We start from the raw sequence: 20,415 nt of genomic DNA on the forward strand, positions 1-20,415 counted from the left end.
CAGAGGTGAGTCCTGCAAGAGTCACTGGGTTTGAGTAAGAACAAAGGTGCGTGCACAACTATGATTCCTAACTGAGCAGAAGGCTTTTTTTCTCCTCGCCGTTCAGTGTCTCTGTTTCTTCTCCTTAAACACTGGGCTTTTATTTGTTTTGTTTTTTTAGGTATTGGGGATCAAACACACAAACTTACACTTGTCAGGCAGGCACTTGTGCCACTCAGCTAAATCCCTGGCCCTAAACCCTGGACTTTTGTAGGATTCCATCCTTAGTTTGCAGTCTGAAGCCCCTCTCCATGTCTGGCGAATCGTATTTACCCTGATGAGTTAATTATAAGGTGGTGGCTCAGCTCTAACCAGTCCTGATTTCCCATGATGGTGAATTAAATGATAGTGAACAGCTCCCTGGACATCTCAGGGATAACCCAGACTCAATGTGTGCGCACAATCTCCTAGAGATGCTGCTCCTCTGACTGTAGTCCCTGTCTCAGGTGATGACACTGCTACCCAGCTAGACGGACATCCGCTGAGACCCCTTCTCCCTCCTGCTCCCATGAATTGATCAGGTGCTGTTGATTTTACTTCTCGGGTAGCTCTGCAGCTCGTCTCCTCTTCTCCAACCTATTCCTCTGGCCAAGGACCTCATCATTTCTCACTCATACTACTGAAATGACCTCCGGCTAGCTCTCCTCCCTCCTGGGCCCCTGTCATTCCCCTTCCCCGCAAGTCACAGAGTAAAACCCACGCTTCTCAGCTCGAGCACCAGGACTTTTCCCTGGCTCACTGCTTGTTCATCTCCTGCCACTCCCTGCATTGGAGGTTTCATGGTTCTAACGGGTCCAGACTGCAGGAGTCTTTGCACATGCCCGGCTCTTACTTTCCTTTCCTCCTGCTCATCCTTGAGTTTTAAATGCCTTCCTTCACTCTTCTGCCAGTGCCTCCTTGTTATTAAGACCAAACTCCTCCCCAAACTCAGCCCTGCTCACTCCCTGAATCATTGGGGAATGAAGGTGCCTTGTTACAGGCCCACCGCCCTCAGCAGACTGCCAGGACTCCTGGGACCCTTATTTTTGCTATGCCTTGTTTTCATATCCTAAATATTGGTTTTGGGACATTTGTGTTTATAGCCTAAAGTCCTAACCATTCCCTGTTTGTTTTGTAGGGCGAATCACATCTGGTGCCCAAGAAACGTTTGGTGAACAGTCCCAGCCGCAGTGTCTCTGCAGTGTCACAAACGTGATTCTGACTCTCTGGTGTGGCACAGAGAGAATGCAAGACTTCATCCAGAATTACGTGATGACAGATGTTACCACGTCTCTCACAAATGACGTATTTACCCAAACAATGTAAGAAAGGAAAATCACCTGTGGCAAAAGTCTTCCCTACGGTCTGCAAAGATAAAGCCAGTGGTTTCACAATGTTCTTATTCCGGGTCAGGTCCTGAGCGCCGCTTACGCTGACTGCAGAATTAGCTGGACTGAGAACTGGTGAGTCTTAGAAAGAGAGAGATTATTTCGGTGAGCAACCTCATTGCGGATTAGGAGAGAAGTTCACTCAATAAAGGTGAGCTGAGGAAAAGCAGGCGGTTAAGATTTCAATTGTTTCCTTAAACTGGTCTTACATTTAGAAAGGTCAGCTTCTCTGAATTCAGGTTTAACTGTTTATTTAACACTCACTAGGAGTTACTATGCGCTGGGTGCCATTCTAAGTACGTCACATGCATTAATTCACTCCCTCCCTGTAATGACTCCATGAAGCAAGGATTACTCCAGTAGGTAGCAGTAGTAATTAGCTTGGTCAAAGTCAAGTGACCTGTCATCATGTTCCACATCAAAACTCTCCACACGTTCCCCAGAAACCATATTTTAATGCGATATATTTATCTCCATGAATTTTTGATTCTAGAAGTACCATATCAACGAACTCACTGCAATCTAGGAGAAAATATTTTTTTCTTATGGTTGCTTTAATTCTTTTAAATAACTAGAATTAATATATCATGGTACTAGGTACATCCAAAAGAAAGCCTCTATTTGGTTTCAGAAAATAATGCAGCACAGAAAGACCACACACTATTTCAGAGGTAGGCTACAGCACAAAGACTCAAGCCAAGACAGACATAGTGGTGCATGCTGTGTATCTCAGCTACTCAGGAGGCTGAGGCAGGAAGATGACAAATTCATGCCTAACCTAGGCAACTTAGTGATACCTTATCTTAAAATGTAAAAACAAAAAGTGCTGGGATGAGGCTCCGTGAGGGGTGTGCAAGGGCCAGGGCTTAAACCCTAGTACTGTGCTTGTGAGGTGTGTACACACACGCCTCAAGCCAGACGTTTCCTTACTTAATAAGGGACTCAGGTCCCCGAATTTGCTCTGGCACAACAGCTGGATCGGTTAATGACACAAAAGTGTCCAAAGGATCTGTTTGGGCCGAGGATTTAGCTCAGTGGTGTAAGCGCCTACCTTGCAAACGTGAGGTTGTGAATTCGATTCCTAGTACCAAAGGTCTGTCTGAACTCCGAAAGTCTGAAAATAAAGCTCTTCTAAAGAGGAATGTCATGGTGCTATTTAGAAGTTATCTAAAAGACTATTTTTTATACCATAGCTGGGTACCTGATTCAGCAAATCAGTGCTGCTCAAAGAATACAAAAGAATGAAATGGTCCCTGTTGGTTTGGAGCAGTAACTCTCAGGGCCTAACTGAATCACCAGGGAGACGCTCAGGTCCACTGGAAAACAGCAGTGAGCAAAAGGACACACAGCACAAAGCTGCGGCAAACCCAAGACAGCCCAGCAGGAGTCTCACCTCTTCCCACCACTTCGAGGACAGAAATCCAGGTAAACTGGCTGGGCCACCACACAGGTTGGTCATTATGTTTCAGGCCAGAATCCCACATTGTTTGGAAAAGATTGGTAGTTTACTAACTGGTTTACAGCTGCAATTTTAGCATATTCCTAACAAACAGTCCAGGGAAACACACAGACAAGTCTCTGAAAATTTATGAAGAATGGTAATTCACTTTGTTGTTCAAGTCAATGAATTTAAATGAGGACAAATACTTTAAAAATAATAGAAAGTCATGAGATGAATACATAGAAATGTTTTCATGTGTAAATAAACAATAACAATAGTTGAATAAAAGGCTTATGGGTAAGCTTAATAAGAAATGTGTAAGACTACTTAAGAAAACTTTGTTATTATTTTAAACATAGTATCTAGGATTTCTTTTAAATATTGATGTTGATTTCCCACATTTTTTTGTGTGTGTCTTTTTCCTTTTTATCGGCACCAGGGATTGAACTCCTGCTTGCAAGGCAGGCGTTTATGCTGCTGAGCTAAATCCCCAGCCCCGATTTCCCACATTTTTTGTTTGTACCGGGGATCAAACTCACAACCTTATACTTGCCAGATAAATGCTTATGCCACTGAGCTATATTCCTGGTCCTTTGATTTCCTATTATCTTTTTTGAAGTCCTGTATTGCTTTCATTGTTTTGTTTTGATTGTCTTTATTCGGTTTTATTGTTTGGTTTTATTCTCTTTAAAGTAAATAAGTATTGATGGAATAAGTCATATTAAATAATAATCACCATGTGTTGGTAATTGGTCATTCTGCAGCTGGGTGGCAGATCCATGGTGATGGTTCATTGTATTATTCTGTTTTTCTATGTTTGAAAATTTCATGGTAAAAATTTTATAAAACAAAAAATATTTCTGAAGATCATGAAAATAGACCTGAACAAATGTGAAGAAATATAATGTTCTGAGTGAGAATACTTGAATGTCAAAAAAATGCCAATTGGCTTGTTAACTTATACATTTAATGTGATCCTAAGAAAATAAACCAATGGCTTTAGATATTATTAAAATGGCTATTAGGATTATTAGAATGTTTTAACTAGACAAACATATAATGTTGATATATAGAAATATATAGACAAGAATAGCTAAAAATATCCTGAGAAGTACAAGAAAAGAGGAGAGGTTTAAATGATGATATAATAAGATATGTTTAAAAGCATCAATGAATGAAACACTGTGGTATTGGTACATTAGTATACAAACAAAATAATGGAACAAAAAAGACAGTAAGAAATAGATATGAATATGCATGAGAATTGAGTATAAAAATATAGCAGCTCAAATCAGCAATGAGGATGACCCATGCAACATACTTGGTCGAAATAATTAGGTATATAAAAAAATAAATTGTACAAGGAAAATTAGATATTATTTCAAGGTCAATTAAAATTAAACACAACCTCTGGGATGCCTCTGAAGACATCAGTCATCCCCCATTATCTGTGGGAAAGTGGCTCCAGCACCCCAGCAGAAATCAAAACCTGCAGATGTTTAATTCTCTTATACAAAATGGAGTAGTTTGTACATCGAACCTGCACACATCCTCTCTTATATAAATCATCTCTGGAATACTTATAATTCAGTATAATGCAATGTAACACAATGTAAATAGTTGTTAAACCCTATTGTTCAGAGAATAATGACAAGAAAAACGTCTGTACATGTTCAGTATGAATACAATTTTTTCCTGTTTTTAAGACAAGGTCTCGCTATGTAGTGCAGGCTGGCCTTGAACTCACTTATGTAGCCTAGGCTGGCTTCCAACTCATGGTGATCCTTCTGCCTCAGCTTCCCAAGTGCTGGGATTACAAGCTGAGCCACTATGCCTGGCTTTTTCCAAATATTTTTGTTCAGTAGTTGGTTGAATCTGTGGATGCAGAACATGTGGAGTCTATCGATGTGTGACTGGTGGCCATGGAGGGCCATCTGGACCTAGAGGGAAATACATGGCTGTAGGTACCTGTATTAAGAAAAGAATAAAAACCTCAAAACAGAAGAGCAAGCTGAATCCAAAGCAAGCAGAAATGAGCAGGAAACAATTGTGAAAATCGACAAGCCGAAAGTTTGTTCTTTGAGTGGTACATGTTAAATTCTATTCTTTAATTCTAGAATGATGGAGAAGGGGGAGATAGAGAGAGAGAGAGAGATATATATAAGTTGCTAAAATTAAGAATGAAAGTGGGAGGGTATTACCAGCAATGCTAAGGAAACAAGAACCATAAGTGAATGCCATGAACTGTGGCATGCCATTGTTATGGTCTGAACTGGACTTCCCAAAAGTTTATGTGCTGAGACTCTACACCCCAGAACCTTGGGATGGGACTGGACCTGGAGAAGGGTTCTTCAGGAGGTAATCAAGGTGAAAGGAGGCCACTGGGTGGGATCTGACCCAACATGACTAATGTCCTTACAAGAGGAAGAGACCCCACGGATGCTCTCGTGACATCAGGTCACATGAGGAAACACCGAGAAGGTGGTCATCTCTACCACCCTGCCAACATCTCAGTTTTGACCTCCAGCCTCTCACACTGTGACAAAATAAAAATTTTATCAGTGTTGTTATGGCAGCTCTGACAAACTCACATAGCCATCAACCTAGATAACTTCAATTAGATAATCAGATTGGACAAATTTCTAGAGCAGATTCTGAACTGCTTCAAGAAGGGATATAAAGTCTAAATATACCTATAACAAGAGACTTAATTTGTTAAAAAAAGAAAAACAAACCACAAGATCCTCAACTCTCATCAAAGAAAAACCAAAGCTCAGAAGACTTGAGATGATGAGAAAACTCTGGTATTAATGAAGTAATAACATTCCTTCACAAACTCTTCCAAAAAGTAGGAGAGAACAGAACATCTTATGTGGTCAACATTACCCTGATATCAAAACTAGGAAAATATTTCAAAAGAGAAGCAAGCTACAGAGTACAGTTTATAAAACTTATGAAAAAAAATAGCTCAGCAAAATACAAGCAAATAAAATCTAGCAGCACATAAAAAGGCTTATATATCTCATGATCAAATGAGATTCACACCAGGAATCTAAGATTGTCTCACATATAAACATTTATCAATGTAATTAGGACAAAAACACATGATCATCTCAATAGACATGGATAAAAAACTTGAAAAATTTGGGGCTGGGGATTTAGCTCAGCGGCATAAATGCCTGCCTTGCAAGCAGGCAGTCGTGAGTTCGATCCCTGGTACCGATAAAAACGAAAAAGACAAAAAAAAAAAAAAAAAAACTTGAAAAATTCAACTCCGTATCATGGTAGAAGTTCACAAGAAATTCAGGAATAGAAAGGATTGTTCTCACCTTGATAAAAACCATCCACAAAAAGCCACTGCTAACAGGACACTCAGTGGTCAAATGCTACGTGCTTTAAGATGAAAGAATGGTTTGAATGAAGATCAGAGGTCTGCTCTGCCATTTCTATTCAATATTGTACAAAAGGTTCTATCTAAGATACTCTGGAAGGAAATGAGATGAAGTGAAAAGTACACAAGTTGGTGGGAGGAAGTAAAGCCAGGTCTAAAGATGGCATGACCAGGTCTCTGCAAGGAGCCCAGAGGCTCATTCTGGCTCACGATGACAGCCCCTGGTTGGTGGCTCCAAGACTAAGGTATGGCAGGGGAGCAGAGCACAGCAAAGTTGCTTATCGCATGACCAGGAAGTAAAGGTGAAGGAGCCAGAGAGGGAGGTAAGTCCTTCCGGGGCATCACCAGTGACCCGCTTCCAACCAGGCCCCATGTCCTACGGCACATTCACAGTTGAGCATGTTAAAAGCCATTTAACTGTACACTTTTGATAGAATTGTGTTCTATGAATCATTTCTCAAACTATTCTTAAAAACACTAAAAATAAAATCACAAAGCAGGGTAAGTATTTTAAACTAGTAACACTGATAATTCTATTATACACTCCCATCCCCAGAAACCAGTATGGAGGAAAAACCCCAGCACTGCTGTGCTTTGGGGGTCCCCCTCTGATTTCAGCAGTGGCTTCTGTGGGGAGGGGTGGTCAGTGTGCGCTCGGACTGCGGAACAGCCTGGTACCTTAGGGTCGCATCACTCCCTTCTTCTCTCCTCCCCTTCTTTAAAAAAATTTTTTTTAAGGTATTGGGGATTGAACCCAGGGCACTGAACTCAGGGCCTTCATACTTGAGTTGCACCCAAACTTTTTCAAATTTTGATTTTAAGACAAGGTCATGTTGAGTCATGGTGTTGCCCAGGATGGGCTTGAACTTGTGATCCTCCTGTCTCTGCCTCTCAGAGTGCTGGGATTTCAGGTGTTTGCCACAAGGTCTGGCCTTCTGGACATTTACATACATGTCAGAAGTATGTCTATACACAGAGGGTACTTACTGCCCAACCATTTGGAAGCAACATAGATGGCCACCAACTGGGGACAGGTTAAATGAACGAGGGCACACACAGGTTACTTGTGTATGCAGCAGTGAACACTGATGAGGAGCTTTCTGAGGAAGCTTTCTGTTGATCTGGAAAGACTTCTAAGACAACAGTATAAAAACTGAAATGCAGAATGGGGCACACAAAGGTGTAACCATTAGAAGCTGTATTGTGTTTGATTGAATAGATGCAAAGAAAATCTAGGAAGACCCATAAGAAACTAGTTACAGTGGTAACCTGTTGTCAGGGGTGGGCATGTAGAAACTGGCAGGATGGAACACAGCCTCGCCTGACACACATGGGAGGGTATCATATGTCTGCATCGTCACAGGCACATAGGTGTTTATAAAAAATGCAATGTTTCAAAACAGTGGAATAAATAATTTTAAAAAATAATGGGGGCTGGAGGTTTAGCTCAGCGGCATAAGCGCCTGTCTTGAAAGCAGGCAGTCGTGAGTTCGATCCCCGGTACCGATAAAAAGGAAAAAAGACCAAAAAAAAAAAAAAAAAAGACTAAAAAGAGGTTACATGTAGACTGAGACCTGGTATCAGAATATTTATTAAATATATAATAAAGTGAGCTGAGCATGGTGGTGCATCAGCAGGAGGCTGAGGCAAGAGGACTGTCATAAATTTGAGGCCAGCCTGGGCTAGCTAGTGAGTTTTACACCAGCCTAAATACATAGCAAGACTCTGCCTCAAACATAAATATATATACATAGTGAATGTTTATGTATTACGTTATATGCAGTGATTTTATTTTATTTTTTCAGCAGTGATTTTAAAAGGCAGTTACATTCTAATAGCATTGCTTCAAGAAAGGTACCAGTGATCTAATTCCCAAATCCAACAGACATATTTCTGCCCCTCTCATGCTGCTGCTATTACTTATTCAACAATTACTTTTTTGTTTTAAAGCACTTGCTATGAGGAAAGCACCTTGCCAGCACCTATGGGTAAAATATGAGTACTGTACTCATGTTTTCCTCTGTGCTCCCTTAGCCTTGTGTCTGTCTCAGACTCAATGGTTTCATTTCTGAAAGCTTACTACATTTGCATTCTTTATAAGAGCAGATGTTAAGTCAGCTCAGAGTGAACTCTCCAAATCCCAAGTCCTGTGTGTTACTCCCTAACCTTCACCACCGTGCACGTGCCCTTTCTTGAATTTGCTGTGTATCGTGGCACGTGGACACTTACCACTGAACACCAGCGGCTTTGAGTATTTGTGAGCGGCTGCAAATGTCCACCAGGCAATGCCCCATAATCTTGCTCAGGTCCAGGATTTTTTTTGGGGGGTGGTACCGGGATCGAACTCACAACCTCAGGCTTGCCAGGTAGGCGCTTATGTGGCTGAGCCAAATCCCTGGCCCAGGTTCAGGATTTGAACCTTGGGTCATGAGGCTGCACACAGAACCTGGTGCTGAACGGTCAGCAGCAGGTGTCTCAACTTCTGTGATTCTCCAAGGCCTCATTCTCATTCTACTCTACTAGAGTTTGTGTTCACCTACAGACAGTGCTCACAAGCACTGCATATGCACAAACTCGGGAAATCCGCTGAGCAGGTCACAGCCTGCCCTCCATCTGGTAGTTTCTCATTTCTTGTTTCTCTCACTACACCATGAGCTCTTTGAGGGTATCCCCAGCTCCTGGTACCATGTCTGTCACATCATGGCTAAAGAAATAAAACGGAAAAATGCCTAAAAATAATTTCTTTGTTCTCTTCATGTAGTAGCAATAGCAGTAACTCACTGGGACGTAAGTGGGGGGGGACTTGCACCATAAAGGAGACCAATTAAATAGCGAATAACATTTGGATATTGATTTTTGCCACTTACAACCTCTCCCCGCCCCAAATAGTAACCCTCCTAGACTGTTTTATGAACTGCAAAGTGGTACTAAACACGTAACAATTAACATGTTTAACACAGCTTTCAGAACATAATATATGTTCAACAAGTGTTTTGGCAAACTGCGTTAAAGGTTTTCCAGATGTCTAGCAGGTGTTTATGAGCTCTCTTTTTGTCTTTGACCCCCTAAGGCAGAAGAGATTCTTTAACAATTTGCTTTTGCAGCAAATTATAATACACAGGTGCTTTACTAATTTGCTTCTTTCCTGGGTTACACTGGACCTATTTTCACAGTCAGACTACAATTACAGAAATGCCCTGCTAATACAGCTAACAGTATTTCTATTATTGCCCTCTGAGCCTGCATTAGTGTCAGCTATGTTTTATTTTTGATTAAGTTGAATGGGCAATTTAATTGAAATATGAACTCATTTCCATTCTAAAATTAATATCAAATCACATATCTTCCTGTTTTTACACTCAATAGTCTTACTGAGGTACAACTGACAACCAAATTTATTAAAGTGCAATGTGGTAATGACGTGTGCACATCCATGAGACCATCGCTCCACCAACACAGCACATGTACCTCCCTCAAATGTCCTCAACCACTTCATTTCCTCCCTCTTTTTCCTCTCTTTCTACTCCAACTCCAAGCCATCACTCATCTGCTTTCTGTCACTACAGATTGCTTTGCATTGTCTGAGTTTAACATAAACCGAACCATATAGTTTTTTCTTTCTTTGGCCTGGCTTCTTTCAGCCTCATTGCTATACTAATAGCTGTTCAATGTTTCCCTGATGAACAGTTTTACATCGTACGGATGTACAACTATCTACTTGGCTGTTGACAGCCATTTGAGATGTGTACAGTTTTTGGCTATCACAAAGAAAGCAGCTTTGAATGTTGTGTAGAATAAGATGTATAGACAGGAATTTTCATGTCTCTTGAGTAAATACCCAGGAATGGGATGGAGACCAAAAAGTGAAGGTATGTTTAACATTTTAAGAAGCTGCCAAGCTCTTTCTCAAAGTAGTTTTACTATTTTAGGTTCTCAGTAATATACTGATTTGGTTGCTTGCTTGACTGATTTTTGAGACAAGGTCTCACTATGCAGCTCAGGATAATTTTGAACTCACTATGTAGCCCTGGTTAGCCTTGCACTTGGAGGATTCCTCCTGGCTCAGCCTCCCGAGTGCTGGAATTACAGGCCTGTGCCACCACGCCCAGCTTCTCAGTCATGTTTTAAGTTGCCTTTCACATCCTCCCAATGGGTGGTGCCACGAGTCTCTTAATTTTAACCCACTCTGTTAAGTGTGTAGTGCTGTCTCTTGATCTTTAGCTCTGCACTTCCCTAGTGACTAAAGGAGCTGCTCATCTTTTCAAAGTAATTGTCATCCATGTATCTTTTGCCTGTTCTCAGTTTCTTATTATTGAGTGTGGTTTTTTTCCTTGTGTTAGAAGCAGAACTCAGGGTCTGCAGCATATAGACAAGTGCTCTGCCACTGAGCTAACCCTTAGTTCCCTGTCGAGTTCTTAAAGGGTTTTGTTTATTCTAGATGTGGTGCCTTTCTATAGTTTGAAAAGATTTTCACCCAGGCTGTGGTTTTTATCCTTTCAGTCTCTGAATGGTATTTTTTTGGTTTGTTTTTGGTTTTTTTTGGTACTGGGGATTGAACTCATGACCTTGTGCTTGCCAGGCAGGCACTTAGCCCACTGAGCTAAACCTCCAGCCCAATAGTATTTTCTAAAGAGCAGACATTTTAAGTTTAATTTTATTTACTTGTTCATTTATTTATTTTTCTACCAAGAATTGAACTCAGGGCCTTGCGCTTGCCAGACAGGCCCTGTGCCACTGAGCTACATCGCTGGCTTAGAATTTTTAAGTTTAATGAAGTCTAATTTATCAACTTTTTTTTAATGTGTGCTTTTGATATGGTATTTAAGAAATCTTTGCCAGGACTCAAACGTTTTTCCTGTTTTCTTCTATAAGTTTTAGATTTTACATTTGGATTATGATCCATATAAATTATAAGATGTTTTAATTCTAATGTATTTTTTCTTTGTCATTATATAATCACACACAACTTTTATATGGGTCAAAGTTTGTGATTTTGTTTGTGGCTATCCAAATGTTCCAGCACTGTCTTTATGGCTTTGTTAAAAAGTTAGATGTGCTGCCCAGGATTTAGCTCAATGGTGTAAATGCCTGCCTGGTAAGCGTAAGGTTGTGAATTCAATCGCTGGTACAAAAAAAAAGTTAGATGTACTTAGGTTACTTAGGTGAGGGTTTATTTCTAGACTTTCTATTCTATTCTTTTGGTTTTATTTCATTGATTTTTGTGTTTTTATACTGACACAATATTGACTGATTGTAGCTTTATATTAATTCTTGAATCAGTCAGAGTTAGTCTTCCAACTTTTCTTTTTCAGAATTGTTTTGGCTATTTCCTTTTTTGGTACTGGGGATCCAACTCACAACCTTGTGCTTGCCAGGCAGGCGCTTACACTACTGAGCTAAACCCCTGGCCCACTTTTTTCTACTTTAAGTCTCATACCTTTATATATGAGGATTAGAATCACTGTCCAACAAGGATAACTTTTTGTTTTGGTTCATGAATTATTTAAATATCTTATTTAGTTTCCAAATAGGGATTTTTCAGAGAACTTTGTGGTATTGGTTTCTGATTTAAATCTATTTTAGGTAAAGAACATGCTTTATATGATTTGAATCCTTTTAAATATATTAACACTTGTTTTATAATCCATAAATATCATGTTTGATTATTTGCTTACTTAGGTTTTTTGAGACAGGGTCTCACTATGTAGGTCAGGTTGTTCTTGAACTCACTATGTAGCCCAGGCTGGCCTTGAACTTGCATGATCCTCCTGCCTCAGCTTCCTGAGTGCTGGGATTATAGACATGTGCCACCATGCCCAGCTCCATGTTTAGTTTTGTCCTCTATACATATCTTTTTTTCTCTGGCTTGGTAAATGTTCTTTGTGAACTGGAGGAGACCATTATTCTGCTGTTGTAGAGTATTTTATAAATGTCAAGTTGGTTGATAGTACTGTTCAAATTCTCTGTATCTTCACTGATATTCTGTATCTATTGTATCAATTACTAAGAGATGCTGAAATACCTGACAGTAGATTTCTATGCTTATTAAAACAATTCTGTCAGTTTGGCCTCATATTTTGAAGCTTTGTTATTAGATACACAAGTTTTTAGGATTATTGTGTCATCTTTGTTACTTGCCTTCCTGTATCATTATGTAATTAGCTCTTTAATCTTTGGTAATATTCTTTACTCATTTTGTCTGATGTTGATTTAATCACTGAAATTTTCTTTTGACTAGCATTGGCATCATACTTTTAAAAATATTTTTGCCTTTAACTCATTTGTATCTTTATATTTAATTGCATTTCATGTGGGCAGAATAGAATTAGGTGTTTTTAACAATCATATTTTATAATCTCTGTCTCTGAACTGAGGAGGTGAGGTCATTTACATTTAATATGGTCCTGGGTGTGGATGAAGTCTGAATCCATCGCACTGCTGTTTGCCTTCTTTTCCCACTGCTTTTCTGTTGCCCTTTCCCTCTTTCAGCCTTGAATATTTTTCATGATTACGTTTTATTTCCTTTGCTGTTTATCAGCTAAAACTCTGGTTATTTTATTAGTAGTTCCTTTAGGATTTATAGTACATATTTTAACTGGCAGTAAAACTTCAAACAATGTCACACAACTTCACATATATGTGTAATATAATAACATTACAACAGTATGTTTCCCTATTTCTCCTTGTTTTATGCTATTTTATGCATTTTATTTTTACATATAAGCCTCACAAAGTATTATATTGGCATAAATCAATTATTCTTTAAATAGAACGAAGTACTTTGAAAATTTGTATATGCTTGCCTATGTGGTTATTATTTCTAGTGGTTTTCATGCCTTGATAGATTAAAAACTTTCACAGATACGGATGGACCTGGCATTATGAACTCAGACGCAAAGAAATCACGGAAGCAGCTCACCGTCTGCCGGACGTGGTCGGAGTTGTGCTGCTGTGTGCTCACTGCAGTGGGATGGCACCTCAGGAACTTCCTGGGTTTTGTGTGTTTGGTTTTCTTATGCTTTACAGTGTGCATCTGTGTCAAAGGTGTATGCGTCTTACTTTGTTGAATTTACAAATGAACCCAACATGTGAAGGTTCTCCTGGAACAGAACTCATTCAGCAGCTGGAGACTTACTGTACTTTTGAAATGAATGTCAGACATTATTGATTTTCCCTTGTTGGGTGTTGGCTAGTTTTCCAACCTTAAGACTATTCTTAAACTTGGATTGGCAGTCATTTAAACTGATTCTGAAACATTTTGAACAGAAAAAGCCATTCACAAAGCACTTTGATATCATTTCATTTCTATAACATTAAAAAAGGCAAAAGCAAACTACTTTGGGTGCACATACATCACAGAGATTATTTCTGAACACAGGGAGGGGAGGAAGCGGAGAGGGAAAAGAACAAAGGTAGCTGGCTGCTAGCGCTGTTCCGTTTTCCTGGAAGCCCTTGCTTTCCTGTCTTCAGGCGGGCCTGGAACAGACTCAGCTAAGACAACTCTCTCCAGGCCTGGGACCGACCTCCCTAGGGCTGAGCTCAGCGCACAGTGAATCGCAGTCTGCCTCTTGGCTGCGGGGCACCCCCTGCGAATGCTGGGCAGTTTCCTTTAATCCCCGTAGATGAGCCTTCACCAGCCTTCAGTGGTGTCTTCACAGGTAGGTACCACTTCCTTCCTCAGGGCGGGCGCGAGGACCTGTGGCTGCCCGCTCTCCCCTCCCTGAGTCACGGCCTGGGACCCCAAGGCCAGCTGAGGCTGCCGAAGGCCGCTCTGGCCTCTCACGGCCTGACCCACAGGCCGTTTTGTGTGGTGTTTTTTGTGGTTGTTCCAGGTGGGAGGGTAAACGCAGTCTGTTTTCCCAAAAAGCAAACGTGGGGTCGATCTGATACTGAAGTATTAACCTTGGTGCTCCCCCTCTGCACGTCCAGCCTTTTGTGCTTTTGCGGAAACTGGAGACTCAGGAGCGTTTTATGGACCCGGGGTAGGGGCCCATCTTTGCATCCCGCCTCCTGTTCCCCAGCAATTGGTCATCAAATTGTTCAGGAGGGGATGGAGAATCTGAATTCTAGTTTTGTCACTTTCTCACTGTTTCAAGCTTAATCCACAAGCTGGCCTCCCTCCGTCCCTGTGGAGAATGCCAATGAAAAACTAGCAATGCACAGACGGTTCCCACTCACCTACACAGTACTTTTGGCTTAATTCTGAAGTTTCAAATGTCTAACATATGAAAGAGAGAAAATTCAAAACTGAAATAAATATGCTGAAGTAACCCTTCTCCCATAAACCACTGAGGCTTTCCTGTTAGCACATACCTTATCCGCATTACCTTTGACATATTACAGCAAAAATAAGAGTCGGAGCATTAATTTTCTCAACAGAATCGCCTCCTGTGTGGCTTTTCAGCACTTTGTCACGTTGGATGCCGTGATTTAGTCAACTATTTCTATACTAAGTTGCTTCTCCTTTTCAGTCAATATAAACGGATATCTTGCCTCCCCTTTTGGGTTACATTCTTGGCTAACCTTCTCAGTGAGATTACCAGAGTGAAAGGGCATAAATATTTTTAATGTTCTCATTACATATTGCCAAACTGCTTTCTGAAAAGGTCACATCACTGTCCACCTTCACCAGCCTGAGTGTGTCAGTTTTACCACAGCCTTGTCAGCACTGTGCATTACCGCTTTGAGTGTTTTGGCTAATGTCATAGTTGACGATGGCTTTTTACTGTCACGGCTTAAAGTTTTCTTATGTCTACAAAGAGGGTCACTCCTCCTTATCCTTGCCAAATATCTGTGTTTCTTTTTTGTGAGAGAAACTTCCCAAGTGCATTCGTGGCTTTCACTCTCCCGCTCCTGTCACACAGCGAAACAACACTTGGTTTTCTTTGTTTTCCTTCCCCCTGTTCATTCTTTTATCAAATGTTTGCTGAGCCTCTTTGATATGCGAGGTATTACACGAGGCTCTGGGGATGCACTGGAAAGAAGAACAAGACATAGCCTTTGACCACAATATATGGTTAGAGAGGAAAATCTGCCAGCCGAAGTGTTACAACATTTGGAAAAAAGGAGGATGTTTTGGTAAAGCATTAAATGAATATTTATGAGGAACCCATCTGGCAGGACAATGTTGGATTACCAGGGCCTCAAAGTTGTACCTCGGCATCCAGTGGAGAACAAATCTAAAGAGGACAGATACGAACACAGCTACACTGTAGGGGCAGCTAAACAGTGCCTCCCTCACAAACCGCCTTCTCCACAGCTGTCACTGGTGCAGGGACGGTATGTGGGCCGGGGGCGGGAACAAGTGGGAAGCTGTGTGAGCAAGGGAGGCCTGGGTGGCTGCAGTGGACACACAGAAGCAGCAGAAAACCGTGACCTTCCTGGAAGGCAAACAAAAGGAGGGCACGAGGTGGCAGGGGTGGAAATGTGTTGGCACTTCCAGTCCCACTGAGGGCTGTTCCTACCCCTCCGCTCTAAAGGAGGAGGTTAGCCACCAGGCTGAGCACACTGCACCCGGCAGCACTGCCCTGATGGGGTGGAGCCCCCTGGCCTCCAGGAGTGAGCAGCTCTGTCCCACCACACACTTCCCACCACGATGCTCAGCCTCACCACCGACCAAGCAACAGCGCCAACTGGCATGGACTGAAACCCTGGAAACCACAAGCCAAAGCAAACCCTCCTGTTAGTTACCATCTCAGGTACTTGTTATGTAACCGAAGTCAAGGGAGAAAACAAACAACCAGAAAACACTTCCCATAGCCAGCAGCCTCCTTTCTGCCCTCCCCACCCCAGCTCCCTCCTTGTACCTAGAGGCAGTCACTGTGTTATGTATGCGCTCCTAACACAGTTTTGTCTTTTCTGAAACACAGAGATGAGACAGTATTGGACCACGTCTTTTGTGACGTTTATGGTTCACCATCATGATTTGTAAGATTCATCCACAGTGCCGGGTGAAGGCAGCTGTTCATTTTCAGTGCCTATGCTACTTCCCTACATAAACACACTGTTATTGTTCATTCTGCCACTGAATGTGAGGATTGCTTTCAGCCTGTGAGGTACACTGCTACACACGCTTTTGCACCTATCTCTTGGCCCATTTTTATTAATTGTTATCTTATTATTAGATTACAACTGTTTATGTGTATCCTGGATTTGTGTTCTACAAATATTTCCTCAGTCTGCTGTTTATCTTCTCATTTTGTCAGTGGGGTCAAGTGAAATGTAAAAGTTCTGAACTTTGATGAAGACCATTTTATCAATTTTTCATAAATTAGTCCTAATATTTATATACAAGGATGGCACAACTCACTGAAGACAGAGCCTGGTTAATAAATGGCCTGGGACAATTACATAGTCACATGTGAAAAGATGAACATAGAGCTGAGTGTGGAGGCACCTGCCTGTGATCCCCGCATTCTGGGAGGCTGAGGCAGGAGAAGTGCAAGTCTGAATGTGGGCTGGGCAACTCGGTGCTCAGGGAGACCATATCTCAAGATAGCACATTAAAAAGGACCAGGGTGCAGCTCAGTGAGAAGGGCCTTGGTTCAGCTCCAGGGGTGGGGTTAAAAGCGAAGATGAAGTTAGACTCTCACTCACACCATGCACAAAAAATAACACAAAATGGTCCGTAGACTTAAACATCAACAATAAAGCCTTTAGAAAAAAAATATAGACATTTTCAAAATCTTAGAAGAAAATTTTAAAAGAAAATTCTTTTTCATCTATTTTTGAATTCTTATTCTGATTAAATCCAATGTATGTGTCCATGCATGCATATCTGTCAAGGGTAGATGATGGAGGCAGATGTAGACACAGTCACTTCCAGTCCAAATGACAAATATTTCGCTGTCATTGGTGACTACAATTTGAATTATCAATAACATAAAAATACTGGAAGAAAAGATGCAGGGGACAAGTGGCAAGGCATCAGAAAAGAGCGTCTACAGACTGGCAGCTGTCAAGCTGTGTAAAGCGAAAATGCATCCCTCCTTCAAACTCTGTGCTCACGCTGAAGGCTGAGTGAGACTCCAGGTGGGGACGGACTGCAGAGTCAGACCAAGGAAAAGCCACCTCCTACGGAAAGGTGATTCTTACTCCACGACTTTAAGAGATGCTAACATAGAATTCTTACTGCCTACCGCATTCAACACGTGTTAGAAGAGACTACTCCAGCATCCACAAACATAAACTCACCCATCTGAAAGTACCAGAGACAAAGCCTTACTTGTGAAGGTATTTGCTTCTAGTAGATTCCCTGGATTGCACTAGTTTCATGATTAAATTGTCTCTTCCACCCCAAAGGGGACACACAGGAATGACGTGTGGCCTCTTGTGTTCACTTTGAGCCATTTAGTGACCTTCTTTCTCCCTTGCTTGTGTCTCATCATAGCCTGGGGAATGTTTTGCTAAAGCCAAGATCATTGCAAAACCCCAATTTCCTCTTTCAGAATGAAACTTGTTTTCAAAAATATATTGCCTGGTATAGTTAAATTATTTTATGGCTTCCTGGCATTTTAATATCTTTGCATTATTTTCAGGTACACCTTGTTTTTTTATAATCCACCTTTCCAAAAGCAGTATGTTTTATAGTTTCTTAATCCCTTCTCTGAGTGGTTTTTAAATCACTAGACCCCTTTTTTATAGCATCTGATAAGGTTCTTAGAATGTAATAAAAACGATATATTTCTGTTGGAATGAAGTAAAATTAATTTTTAGTACTGTAGCTTTAATGTTCCACTTGATCAGACTCAAGGTCCAATGCCAGATAATATACCAATGAATACATCAAATTACTAAAATAAAATTCTAGGAAAGACATGTAGGTTTGTCACTAAAGCAATGGAGGCCAATCTTTCAATGTCCAGAACCAAATGCCAACTTCTTCTTTCTTGAATACCCAGATGAACATGATGTTCTCTTATTTATTCTAAGGAGAAACATTCTCTCCTCTTAGGTCATAGGTTCTACCTAAGTCCCCTGCACAGTATAAAAGTTGGACCTTTTTTCATTTGAGTCTGAGGACTGAGTATGGGCACATCCAAAGCAAGAAGCGCTCCAGGTAAAATTAGCCTTAATATCTCTGTATTGCTGCTAACATATTCTAATAATCATTTCCATCTCAAAAATGCAGAAACAATTTATTAGCTCATCACAAGTTCACATAAATTTGAAAGAGGAATGCTAGGTAGTAAGTGAAGACAGCCTTCTCTCTAATTCTTGTGGTTGAGTGAACATGGGCAAAACACACAAATTGAAGTTCAGCAAAAAACATTGAAGTGCACAAAAAACAAAGTAATTCACAAAAATTCTAAATACTGTATGCCGGAGTAATGTTCCCCAGTACTATCCGCAGGGATCTTCCCATTCCCCATTCCCCAGCTTTCATCATCTGGAGCCATGCAGATCTCCCCTGGAGTCTCATCCTGACCCAGGGCCAGGCCAGTGCTCTTCACTGCAAGAATGTTTAGAAGCCCTGGTCTAGGAGCTCATCTGCTTGCTGTCAGATTTGTGGCTCTGCTGATCCTGCTCTGATACGGTAACTTTTCAGGCGCTAAGATTTTATCTGGTGATTTGGAATCAAGGCCTTATCTTATACCACTGGGAAGGAGGTCCTGGGGTTACCCACTGTGACCCACACCCTCCCTTGGGCCACTACTCCCCTATAGAACACTGCGGGTTTATGTAGAGACTCCCCGGGGATGCCAGACTTCACGGTGTACCCCAGGTATCTACCACCTGAGAGCTGTGACATCAGGGTTCCCACGTCCTGTGCAGTCAGACCCCTCTAGTGTCATGTAACTAACTTCCTACCAAACGTCATTTCCTATTTCCACCTCTGCCTAACCCTGGCAGGCTTCCTGGGAGTTGGATCCTGCACGCTCACAGGCTGACTCATCTAACGCCGACGTCTAATTCTAATACTCAAGTAACTCAAGTAATACCCTCATTAAAAATATTTCCATTCAAACTCACCAACACTAGGCTTAAAGATGCTCCACTAAATATACAACTGGTTGAAATGCCGAAGGAAATACCCCGTACCTGTCTGAGTGAATCCTGCTTTGTATCCATTAGTTGTTCCATTTTCTGGGGTGACAGCTGATGCTGAAGAGTTTGGTTTCATAGAGTGGCAAGTGGTCGAGGATTGTCGGCTTCTACATTCTGAAAAGGAGTAAAAACTGTATCACATGCAGGCATCACTCTTTGGCATACCTTGGTAACAGGGATACAAATCTTCCTGCGTAAGTGGTAGCCACTGTCCCCAGGCCCTAATGCTGACTCCAGCAGAAGGCTCATGAGCAGCTCTTCCGGAGTCAGACACCATGCTGGGGATGAAAGGCAGTCAGACCCCAGCTCTTCTCAGAGAGTTCCCGGGGCGCAAAGCTCACACAGACACTGCAGTGCAGCTAGTTTAAGATGGAAGCTAAAATAGTAATGATTTATTTAAACCTAAAATGCTGCAGACGCACAACCTTCTGCCTAGGATCTACAGTATTCAAGAGTAGAGCAGTAACCTAGAGCCTGTCTAAGTTACCTTCAGTCTTTTCTACTCAACCTTAATTTATGTCCAAACATGAAAGCAAAAAAAAAGTACAGATAGAAGAGAAAAAGAAATACTCAAATTATTATTATTATTATTCTAAGTTCTGAATAAAGGAAAGCATATTCAGAGTAATTACCAATTATGCAATTCCAAGTTTCATATTAAGGGTCTTGCTATGTAGTTCGGGTTGGCCTGGAACTCACTATGTAGCCCAGGCTGCTCTCGGACTTTGGGTGATTCCCCTGCCTCAGCCTTTTGAGTGCTAGCATCCCAGGCATGCACCGCCATGCCCAGCTAAACCTCTTATTAAGTATCTGATACCAGTAAGACTCTGGTAGGACATCTCAACAGTACTTTGCATTAATTCAAGTAGAGAGAAGATCCAAGCAAATTACTGTATAGTAGTTTCAGCACACAAAATAGGAATAGAAATGATTGTATACGACAAAGTTAACTTAGGGGGTTCTGGAGAGGGCTTCCAGATTGATAGGATACATACAAGGGCTGAAGCTGATTTCTCAAACATCTAACCTATGACCTTCTATAAAAAGCTGTTGTACTTTGGCCTACAAGCCTATTTCCACATTATGCTGTTGTATGTGTGTATATATATATTTTTGATATTGTGTATTTT

The 20,415-nt window shown here is 41.2% G+C and overlaps 1 protein-coding gene and 1 long non-coding RNA gene across 9 annotated transcripts in view; one reads left to right on the forward strand and one right to left on the reverse strand.

Moving 5' to 3' along the window:
* The window catches only part of Greb1l (GREB1 like retinoic acid receptor coactivator), a 223,124-nt gene that overhangs the window by 56,385 nt on the left and 146,324 nt on the right, over nucleotides 1-20,415 (reverse strand). For all 8 annotated transcript variants that reach the window (XR_010041495.1, XR_010041494.1, XM_063231865.1 and 5 more), the window contains 2 exons: nucleotides 19,280-19,399; nucleotides 1,359-1,487 (listed from right to left, as the gene is read on the reverse strand). Coding sequence is in view for 6 of the 8 variants with exons in the window: in XM_063231865.1 (XP_063087935.1) it covers nucleotides 1,359-1,487; nucleotides 19,280-19,399 (249 nt within the window). In the remaining 2 variants the exon portion in view is untranslated. The remainder of the gene's footprint in view (nucleotides 1-1,358; nucleotides 1,488-19,279; nucleotides 19,400-20,415) is intronic.
* LOC134471815 (uncharacterized) lies at nucleotides 1,361-13,563 on the forward strand. The gene is made up of 3 exons (XR_010041499.1): nucleotides 1,361-1,481; nucleotides 2,600-2,831; nucleotides 13,100-13,563. It is a non-coding gene; the product is annotated as an uncharacterized LOC134471815 (long non-coding RNA).

The sequence above is a fragment of the Cavia porcellus genome, unplaced genomic scaffold, assembly GCF_034190915.1.
Source record: "Cavia porcellus strain 051 isolate PalLab524CR breed Dunkin Hartley unplaced genomic scaffold, mCavPor4.1 scaffold_20, whole genome shotgun sequence".
Taxonomy (NCBI): domain Eukaryota; kingdom Metazoa; phylum Chordata; class Mammalia; order Rodentia; family Caviidae; genus Cavia; species Cavia porcellus.